This window comes from Hibiscus syriacus, unplaced genomic scaffold (assembly GCF_006381635.1).
Source record: "Hibiscus syriacus cultivar Baekdansim isolate YM2019G1 unplaced genomic scaffold, ASM638163v2 tig00117012_pilon, whole genome shotgun sequence".
In the NCBI taxonomy this organism is placed as follows: domain Eukaryota; kingdom Viridiplantae; phylum Streptophyta; class Magnoliopsida; order Malvales; family Malvaceae; genus Hibiscus; species Hibiscus syriacus.
In genome coordinates, this window is record NW_024063524.1 from 2,462,526 (window position 1) to 2,473,449 (window position 10,924).

The 10,924-nt window shown below is 38.1% G+C and overlaps 1 protein-coding gene and 1 pseudogene across 1 annotated transcript; one reads left to right on the plus strand and one right to left on the minus strand.

Moving 5' to 3' along the window:
- The first annotated feature begins 264 nt into the window (after window positions 1-264).
- LOC120195417 (G-box-binding factor 1-like) lies at window positions 265-2,706 on the plus strand. The gene is made up of 11 exons (XM_039197451.1): window positions 265-368; window positions 492-539; window positions 643-732; window positions 833-922; window positions 1,031-1,188; window positions 1,299-1,353; window positions 1,509-1,557; window positions 1,834-2,033; window positions 2,214-2,291; window positions 2,364-2,489; window positions 2,617-2,706. Exons 1-11 carry the CDS (start codon window positions 306-308, stop codon window positions 2,689-2,691), a joined length of 1,032 nt encoding a protein of 343 aa, XP_039053382.1. The 5' UTR covers window positions 265-305; the 3' UTR covers window positions 2,692-2,706.
- Window positions 2,707-3,281: 575 nt separating this feature from the next.
- On the minus strand, window positions 3,282-5,005 carry LOC120195332 (annotated as a pseudogene).
- Between the last annotated feature and the right edge of the window lie 5,919 nt (window positions 5,006-10,924).

Below are 10,924 nucleotides of genomic sequence, written 5' to 3' on the forward strand. Positions count from 1 at the left end.
TAATTTTCTGATACTGAAATTTGCATAGATTTATCTTTCTATGAATCATGTTTTGGTTCATAAAACATAAAACCTCATGAATATTCTCAAGTGCTCACATTTTATTTGTTTCTGACTTTCTGCATATCATGAATTGTGAGCTGTAGTTACTTTTCTAACTATTGGTTGATAATTTTCTTTTTATCTCTTATTTCTTACATACAGGGTTACTTGTTATCAGCTTCCAGGGCGCTTCTTAAAGTTCGTTGAGGATTTACGAATTTCATTCTAATTTTTCTGAAGCTAAGAGGCTTACAAAAGTAATTATGGGAACGGAAGAGGAGAACACCCCTTCCAAGCCTTCTTCCAAATCAACTGCCTCAACACAGGTCTGTCATTGTTGCCTCCATTCCACCTACTGGAAAGGACAAAAAAATTGCCCATTTCATTCTTACCTTCTCATCACTAACACATTGATAAGTTTTACTGACATTTCTGCGTTTGGATGATAGGAAATGCCCACAACTCCCTCATATCCTGATTGGTCATGCCCGGTGCAGGTTTTTATACTTTAGAACATAAATCATGTGGTTTATCATGTTTATGAAATCCTTAAAATTCATTTAGTGATTACTCGATCTTGAAACTCAACTTCTTTTTCAGGCTTATTATGGTGCTGGAGCTGCTCCACCTCCCTTCTTTGCCTCAACTGTTGCTTCGCCAACTCCGCATCCATATATGTGGGGAGGCCAGGTGATACCGCTTTTGAAATCTCCATTATACAATAATGTGTTTTTTTCTCTCAATAATTGATCAATGTTCTTACTTTCCTTTGCTTTTGATGATCTTTCAGCATCCTTTAATGCCTCCGTATGGAACTCCGGTTCCATTCCCAGCCATGTATCCTCCTGGGGGAGTGTATGCACATCCTACTATGGCCCCAGTAATATTTTTTTCTTCTTTCTTTCTTTATGTTTGTTTTGCTCTTTGTATTGCTTTTGATTCACAGTTATAAATTAAATGCCCTTCCTCTTGGGAATTTTTTCTGTAGGCTCCAAGCGTTGCACAGAATAATACTGATCATGAAGGGAAGAGTGCCAATGGGAAGGATCGAAGTGCGGCCAAAACGTTGAAGGGAACTTCAGAAAGCAAGGCTGGAGAAAATGCAAAGGCGGCTTCTGGCTCTGGAAATGACGGTGGCTCTCAAAGGTGCACTAGACTTTTGATTTCCACTTTCTTTCTCAACATTGGGTTTTGGTTAAAAAGTTTCTCCAATTTTTCTGCCATGCCTTTTCTAATTCTAACCGTTTTCTTAACAGCGCTGAAAGTGGCACTGAGGGCACATCAGATAGAAGTGACGACAATGATCAACAAGTATGTGCATAGTTATCATTATTGATTGTCATCAAGGATACTGAATACTTTGGAAATTCAGTTTCTCTGATCAACATTGTTTACTGGCTAGTGGCTAGCATATTAAAGCGATGAATTGTCCTTTCTAATGAATATGTGCCTCTTTTCCCCTTTAGGAACCTCCTGCCGGTAAAAAGGGAAGCTTCAACCAGATGCTTGCAGATGGTATTTTATGCTTCCTTATCGAGTTTCTGCTTTTATTTGTATGGAAAATCTCTAAAACTAGTGTAAGATTACTTTGAAAAATGGTTTATCTTTATGGTTTCTGACACACAAACTTACTTCCCGGTGAATATGAGTGAGAAAGTGTGGGACTTTGTGTATGAAAACTGAAAAGCAAAAAGATAAAAACAGTTGCAAAGTGTATTTTCTGGTAAATAAATTTGGGGTTGATTTTATAGACTGCAATAGTTTTCTACTTACAAATCACTCTTGTTACAGCCAACGCACAGAGTAACAATGCTGGGGCTTTAGTTCCTGGGAAACCCATAGTCGCAATGCCGGCAACCAACCCGAATATCGGGATGGATCTATGGAGTGGATCCCCTGCAGCCACAGGAGCTGCGAAAATGAGATCTAACTCTTCTGGTGCTGTTGCCACAGTTCTTAATGGAGTTGTGATGCCCGAGCAATGGATTCAAGTACGCGAGCTTTACGCAGTTATTTTTCTTTTCTTATCTTACATGTTCATTATCATTTGCTCCATTAACGATCCAATATTTTGTCCAAGTTAAAATTTGCCTTAGTCCTTTAAGGTCCCCAACTTTCTTTGCCCCCTTTATTCTTTTAATTAACTAAATCGGCACTGTGGGTTCTTCCAGGATGAACGTGAGCTGAAAAGACAGAAGAGGAAGCAATCTAATAGCGAGTCTGCTAGACGATCAAGATTACGCAAGCAGGTACACTGGTTATATCTGTTTGTCAATCAACGTAGTTGAAGCCTAACATCTATAGCTTGTATATTTCTGTAGGCCGAGTGCGAGGAGCTACAGGTCAGAGTGGAGAGCTTGGCAAATGAAAACCATAATCTGAGAGAGGAACAAAAGAAGCTGTCTGATGAATGTGAGAAGCTTACATCAGAAAACAGTTGTATTAAGGTATACAACAGCTTTGCTCTTCGTATTATTCAACAGTGAAATGATAATGCGCTGATATTACTTCTTCCTTGTTGCAAGTTGTCGAGTGTGTTATCGATAAAATATGTTTTTGTTGCTTGTATAACAGGATGAGCTGACGCGGATATGCGGACCTGATGCGGTAACTAATCTCGAGCAAGGCGATGAAGGGAAGAATTTATAGGAAACCTACAAGAGCCCTATGCAGTAGTTCGTGGGGTTTAGTTACTAATCTATACCTCTTAACCCTTTGTAACTGTAATGTCTGTTTTTACAAACACAAAACAGTTTTAACCAGATTTCAAACACTTGTATTGTTTGTAGTTTATTCGCAGCAAAAGAATAATTAGGGATTGATTCAGAAAATTTCCCACTTTTATTTAGAATTACATGGTTTGATGTTTTTGCTTTCTTTAAATAACCAAATCGTATCTGAATTTTAAAGATTTGGATGGGGGTTTCCATGCCTCGTTAAATTTTAAAAATGTTGGATAATAAAGTATATGCAAGTATCAACTTTGATTCATATTCTTGAGCAATATCACCTCATTATTTGACAATGATTGCATCTGTCAAGTGTTGAAAGATGAGCAAAACAAAAATGAATGGAATTTCATTTCATTATTGGGGTTTACCCCTTTGTTGCATCAGCTTATATTAATATAACTGGATAAGAAAGAAACTGGGGAGGCAACCTAATGGCACTCTCCATTCTCCCAGCTCTTTCACTTGCCATAATTAATTTTACTTTAATTACCCCCAATTTAAAAAAGGCCATGCAAAATACTAACATCTAAATCCAGCTAGGCTAATTTATTTTATTTACTTAGCACCTCCAAGCCGACGTGGCAACCAAGGCGCTCTCGTACCAGCAAAGCACCAACTCTGCCTGCCCTTTTGCCACGTGGAATCCCCGGACCTACACCTTCCCTAACAGCCACTCTGCCTGAAACTCCGCCAACTGACTCAAATGCACCGTCCTCATCCCCGCCATTCGAAACCTCTCCCTCCACGGGGGAGCCGTACTCGTCGCCGCCGTATTCACTGCCACCAATATCCTGGTCCGCAACAACAACGTATCTATCTTCCTGGCCCATTCCCCGTTCGCCAAGGCCGCGTCCAATGACTCGAACATCACGGCGTAGAACTCCAAACCGTTGAAGAAATTCTTTCTGAACGATGTCGTCCCAGGCACCATCCACACCTCACTATCTACAAACACGACGATGCTCGGGTTAACCCTTCGAAGATCACTCAAGAACGCCGTCACGTTTATGCTGAGACATCGGAATATAGACGGAGACAAAAGGACCGCCGTTTTCTCTCCGTCGATGAGCCTAAAAGCTTTAAACGACAACATTTCGAAGGTCCGAAGGAGAAGAAACACAATCTGGAACCTTAAGGTCTTGAGCGAACTGAACAAGGCTATCTTTAATAAGCCTTGTCTCAATCGCATATTCCTGGGAAACCACCGCAGTTATGAGAATGAACTTGCCAGAATGATCGTTTCTCTCGGTCATTTCTCTAATCAAAGAAGCGTATTGGCCACCCAATCCGATATCAAAATCAATTATGTGGATCAACGGTCCTGATCCATCCAGGGCTTCAAGGAGCGCTTGATTGGTGCTAAACTGGCTGAACATAGGGATAGGATTGATCCCACAGAAGTCCTTGTAGGCTTTGATGGTTTGAACGATTTCATTCCACGAAGACAAATGGGTAGACCGTGTTGACCCGTTGAGTAGAGATTGAAGGGCCTCTTTGAAATAAAAAGCGGCTCTCTGCAACGGCTTCCCTGACGGAGATTGCAGCCTCTGACTGAGCCATGCGAATATCACCTGCGCGAATTGCAATTCGTGGGTGTCGAAACAATCCGCAGCTCTTACCAAATCTTCTATAAAATCAAATCCTAAGTTGAAGTTGCTAATATTATGAAAACCACAACTATTAGATATATCAAGGTAGTTATTAGTGATAGTACCAGCGTTAAAATCACTTTGATGAACTGGGTTTTGATTTAAACCCGAATAAAACTCGTAAAGATTGTTAAACTGGTGAGTCATCTCGTTGGAAGCAAACTCGGTTAGGTTCTGGATACGATTCTCGCAGGAAGGACTAATAGCTCTAGGAGGAATAGTTTTGATAGACGGTACTAATTCGTCATCTAATCCCAAGTCTTTCATGATGGAATCCCAATCCATGTTTCGTAGCACATGCTCGTCCCACTCAAGAGGCGCCTAATGGTGATGAGGCGGAGAATCGGGTACCGCGATACAATTTGAAACATTAGTCCGATTGGATATGGGCTTTTCGGTCGCTAGACTCGGGCTTCGACGAAGATCGAGAACCGAAGTTGGCTCATAGCATGAGGTTGGAACACTGTTCACCCGATGGAAACTTAAGTTCCGAGTTGTTGTAGTAGTAGTATCAGTGTTATTGTTGTTAGGTTTAGGGCTTTGACAATGGCTGCTTTGTGGAGAAGAAACCGGGACTCTCATCGCTTTGGGGATGGATATGATTTAAGGTTTGAAAGTAGGAGAAGATTAAAGGGAGTGGGGCGGGGGGCCTTTTGGAGGTTATAATTGCAGGCATTTTATATTTGCATGGGGAAGATGAAGGGCAGGGCATGGCATGGTATGGATGAGGATGACATATATACACGCTGGACACATCATCAGAGCTGTCTTTTTCCATCAACTTGGGAGCTTTTTTCTATCGGGTGAATTCACGAGATAATGTTCTTGAATTTTTTTTTCCACGATATGGTGCACATCCCAGATTAATTGTTGGAATGGGGTGAATTCAACAGTGATCGCCATAGGACGCCATGCAATCCAGGCGAGCTTGTAGGACGCCATGCAATCCAGGCGACATACGGGGTGACATACGAGGGTGACATACGAGCCATACGAGGGTGACATACGAGCCATATACGAGCCATACGAGCTAATGGGGAGCATGCAGGAATAGAGAGGTCGCCATGCAGCCTAGGCGACCTTGTAGGTCGCCATGTAGTCCCGGCGCCATTCCCATCATCCATGCACATGCAGCCACATAGATTCCTTCCTTCACGTGCTCCCCGCTGCATGCCTACAGCTCCCAATGCATGCATGTGAACCATTTGAGCCAATGCATGCATGTGAACCATTTGAGCCGTGAATTATTGGTACAATAATTGAACCATTGCGTGAAATCAGCTGATGATATCATAGCTGCAATTGTACAATTATTGGTGAAATAATTGAGGCAGCCGGTTATAAAAGAAAGAAAGAAAGGAGAAGAGATTGCAGAAGAAAGGGAGAAGAGATTGCAGCCAAGAAAGAAAGAAAGGGAGAAAGGAAAGAAAGGGAGAAGGAAAGTAAAAGAAGAAAGGGAGATAAGGTAAATTTTTTTATATTAAATTAGTTTATTATTATAATGTTTAATTTGTTAGTTTAGGGTTTAGGGTAAACAAAAAGCAGTTAATTAGTTTGTTAGTAGGGTACATAAATTATGATTGTTTAGTTTAAGTTATAGTTATAAAAATTAAAAAATTAGTTTGTTTTAGTATATGTTTGATAGTTATTATATAAAAAAATAATTATTTAATTAGTTTGTTTTGTTAATAGTAGTTAAAAAAAAATTATTTAATTTAGTTTGTGTTAGTTAAATAGTTAAGTTATTTTGTTTGTTGAATTTATATTAAATGATTTTTTAAATATTGTTGTTTAATTTTTTTTACAGATTCATTCCAATGGCTGACCAAATTCCACTGTTGAGGCTTGACAATGAACATATTTCAAGTCATTTGGGAATAATGGTGAATAAATATTTGTTTAATGAATTATAATTAATAAATATTTGAATATTATTTTATGATTGTGATAATTTTTTGAAATATTTAATTGTAGGAGGACGAGCAGCGAGTCCTCGTCTTCGACTACATAAAGTGCCCAAGCCACACCCACTAATAGAAGAAATTTGCAAGAGGCTGGATTTTGGTATATAACATTTGTGCGAGATTACAAGTTGGTCCCAGGTTTGATCAGTGCGTGATTGAACGTTGGAGACCAGAAACGCACACGTTTCATTTGCCGTGTGGCGAATGCACGATAACTTTGGAGGATGTGGCAATGCAACTCGGGGTCCAAACTAATGGGATGCCGGTGGTAATGTCACATGAGTTTAATAAGGTGGAACAACTTTGCAACTTGTTTCTTGGGAAAGCGCCCGTACCACCAGAGTGTAAAGGGTGGCGGGTGAGGTTGTCATGGTTGAAGAATGAATTTCAACTTCAATCAAATAGTACGGAGCACGAAATTATATATGCAACACGAGCATATATATTACAATTGATTGGGGGAATTTTGATGCCTGATAAATCCGGTAGTTATGTTCACACTCCGTATCTTCTTTTTTTAACAAATTTTGAGAATTGTAGGCAATATAGCTGGGGTTCGGCGATATTGGCGTTCTTGTATCGTGAGATGTGCAAGGCGTCATTAGTCGTGAATGATAATAATACAGAAATCGGTGGATGTCTGTTGCTGCTACAATCATGGGCTTGGCATAGACTTCCGTTTTTGACACTGATTAGTCGGACTGCGGTTGACTTTCCACTTGCCGGAAGGTAATATGAATCCTCTATTTTAATAAAATATTAATTAAAAAATATTTATTTTGATTAAATTATTGAACAAAATGTCTCTATTTTTGTTTTGATTGATATACAGATGGAGGCATAAAATTGAAGGCACAGGTTGGTGCACAACAACATTAAAGAGTTCAGGTTGAAGATCGACATTAAGGCCAAAAGGAGGTATGCATAATTTGTATTTTTTAATTATTATTTAAATTAACTATATTATTTGATTTAAATAAATTTTATTGTTTTTGTAATTTTACAGTTTAATTGGAGACCATACATGAATGAAGAATTATTTGCGTTGATACCGCACGATATTTTAGATGGGTTTCAATATTAGTGTGCTATTACACCATTGATCAATTTTGCTTTTGTTGAGATCCAATTTGGGGATAGAGTGCTGAGGCAATTCCACTTCCACCAACCTATTCCGCGGAGTCCATGGGATCATGACCTCCTCCAAAAACTTAGATGGTCGTCGTCCAGTGAATTGGGTTGAGACGCATGACGACCTGCACAGATTTGATGGTCGTCGTAAAGAAAGCGTTAATTGGGTTGAGAAGCATGCAACCTACATTAATGCTTGGAACAATAGGGCTTCATTCATGCCAACTCTTGACGCCATTCAAGACGACGACTTTAATTTTGAGACTTCGGCTTACCTTGCTTATTTTTTGGATAATGGAAAGCCGTTCCTCACAATAATAGTAGAGAGGCGACAATTTTTGAGGTTTAAGAAAAGATTTGGTAAAGCTGAATACTCTCTACCGAGTGGGAGTGGGAGTGGGAGTTCATCTCTACAAACTGAAGCGGAAATGACCGATGTGGATAATAGCGCACCACAATCGTTGCATCACGCAGTTGATGATTCTACTGGCCCGGCATACATACCAGAGTTTGTGCAGCCTGAGGCACCCATCTATTCTTCTACGTTTTCGTCGACGTATGACTTTGAACACATGACAGTTCAAATACCCCCAATGAATGAGGGGGATGGTACAATACTCCTGAGCCACAACGGCCACAACGTATGTCCGCCCCGACATTGTCATTCGACATCGACAATTGTAAACTCGTTTGCTATTTATTACAAATTATTTATTGAAATTAGACTACTTTTTTTAACCTTAACAATGATTTTTAGTATCAAATCATTACTAGTATCAAATAATTAAATATTTAGTAAATCAACTATTTTAAATCATTAGTATCAAATAATTAAATATTAACAATAAATCCTTATTAATAATAATTAGTAAATCATTAGTATCAAATCATTAAATATTTAAAATCATTAATAAATTCGACTATGTATAAATTTAAACTCAGTAATCCACACTTGTACACTCATTTGTTAGTATTCTATAATTATTAGTAATAATTATTAAATTATTAGTATTAAATCATTATTATAAATAATTACTAAATAATAACTAAATAATTATTATAAAATCATTATTATAATGATTATTATCAAATCATTACTAAATCATCAAATCATTAAATATTTAAATCATTATTAAATCATTTTTATAATGATTATTACTAAATCATTATTATAATGATTATTATCAAATCATTACTATAATGATTATTATCAAATCATTACTAAATCATCAATCATTAAATATTTAAATCATTATTAAATCATTTTTATAATGATTATTACTAATCATTATTATAATGATTATTATCAAATCATTACTATAATGATTATTATCAAATCATTACTAAATCATCAAATCATTAAATATTTAAATCATTATTAAATCATTTTTATAATGATTATTACTAAATCATTATTATAATGATTATTGTCAAATCATTACTATAATGATTATTATCAAATCATTACTAAATCATCAAATCATTAAATATTTAAATCATTATTAAATCATTTTTATAATGATTAATAAATACATAGAAATACATATATGATTACTAATGATGAGGCCTATATCTTGGTAAATTAGGACAATTGTTTTTTGAATGGCCTTCACCCCTACATAATCCGCATCTCTTTGCTTAACCTCTCTCTATAGCATGAAAATCCATACTGGTATGAATTCGAGTGGACTCAGGTCGACCCTTTGGACTTCTGCGAAGCATTGGATTTGGTAGCCATTCATCATGATCCTTTTTGGGCCAATATGATTCATTCGGGATCTGTCTGAAACATAGCTGTAGACATTTAATATCCTACGTAGGTGGAAGCATTCATCAACATAAGTGTATGCGCTTACACCAGCTACATACATGCAGCGACTGCATGAGCACATGGATATTTCCATGCCTGAAAACGACCACAATCACACCATTTGTGTCGTAAATCAACTCTAAATATTTGGTCTTCTCCTCCGACGTTACGACGTATGCACGACACGACAAAAGTATGACCAACTCGGTCGAAATTATGAACAACCATTGATGTTGCCAATCGCTCATTTGCTTCCATTGATTCCACACTGTAGGAGCCCAAGTTTTACCTCTATTTATGAGACTCTCAATTTCCTTGCCTTTGTCCGACCAAACTTTACCCAGTCTAAAGTACGTCTCTTTTACCACACTCGCTATTGGGAGATGGCGTGTACCTTTTAGTACCGAATTAATGGCCTCAACAAGGTTTGTGGTCATATGTCCGTATCTCCGACCTTCATCGTATGCTTGCGACCATTTTTCCCACGGTATTTTTGAAGCCCACTTCCAAACACGCTGATCATCGTAAAATACATTCAAATTCTCCAATCTCTTGTCAAAATTTGGTCGACGTAGTTCGTATCCTGTTCCATAATATATTGTGTTAAACCGCAATTAAAAAAACCACGTAAAAAATACACAAATATTGAAAATAAAACTTACCCATGCTGACTATCTCGCTACGAATATGTGCATTATGAAACTGGTCGATACTATTCTTGCCAATATGACGGATACAAAATGTCGGATATGCATACGGAGGTATCCAACGACTTCCTGGTCGTTCAATTGCCGCCAAAATACCCGTTCCTCTATCGGATATCAAGCAAACTCCATCTTCACGAACGACATATTGACGTAGATTGGTCAGAAAGAAATCCCAAGCCTCTGTTGTCTCTCCCTCAACAATGGCGAATGCAATTGGGAAGATATTTCGCTCACCATCTTGAGCAACTGTCATCAAAAGTACATGCCTATATTGACCATACAACCACGTACCATCTACTTGGATCATACGTTTGCAAAATGGAAATCCTTCAATACATGCCTTGAATGCCCAAAATAGTCTATGAAATATTTTCTTCCCTGGCAGAAGTTGACCTTCTTCGTCATATGCGGGCATGGTTTGAGACTTCACTATAGTTCTTGGGATAAATCGCTTCATTGCTTGTAGCAAATGTGGTAGCTCATTGTACGATGTATCCCAATCTCCATACGTCAACTTCATTGCCTTCATTTTCGCATTCCACGCCTTGCCATATTTTACTTGATATCCAAATTGGCTTCGAATAGATGCAGCTAACACTGAACAAGATATCCTTGGATCCTTTTCAACCATCGCCTTCACGTATTCACATATTACATCGGAGTCCAATAGTCGGTGGTCTTGTTCGATGGAGTTTCGCAAACTTGTGTGCGAACCATTGTACCTCGTGATGACCCAAACATCGTGCCTTTGATTTTTCGACACTCTGATCTTCCACTTGCACTCTGGGCCATATTTTACACACTTTGCGTATAGGGTTTTCTGGTTGGACTCTGCAACATGGACATCAACATGGCATTTGATGCAGTACTCTTTAATCGCCAGCGTAGC

Coding starts and splice junctions, on each gene's coding strand:
- LOC120195417 (XM_039197451.1), top strand. CDS start 306: ATGGGAACGGAAGAGGAGAACACCCCTTCCAAGCCTTCTTCCAAATCA. Junction 1,558..1,833: donor CAACCAGATGCTTGCAGATG/GTATTTTATGCT, acceptor CTCTTGTTACAG/CCAACGCACAGAGTAACAAT. Junction 2,034..2,213: donor TGCCCGAGCAATGGATTCAA/GTACGCGAGCTT, acceptor GGGTTCTTCCAG/GATGAACGTGAGCTGAAAAG.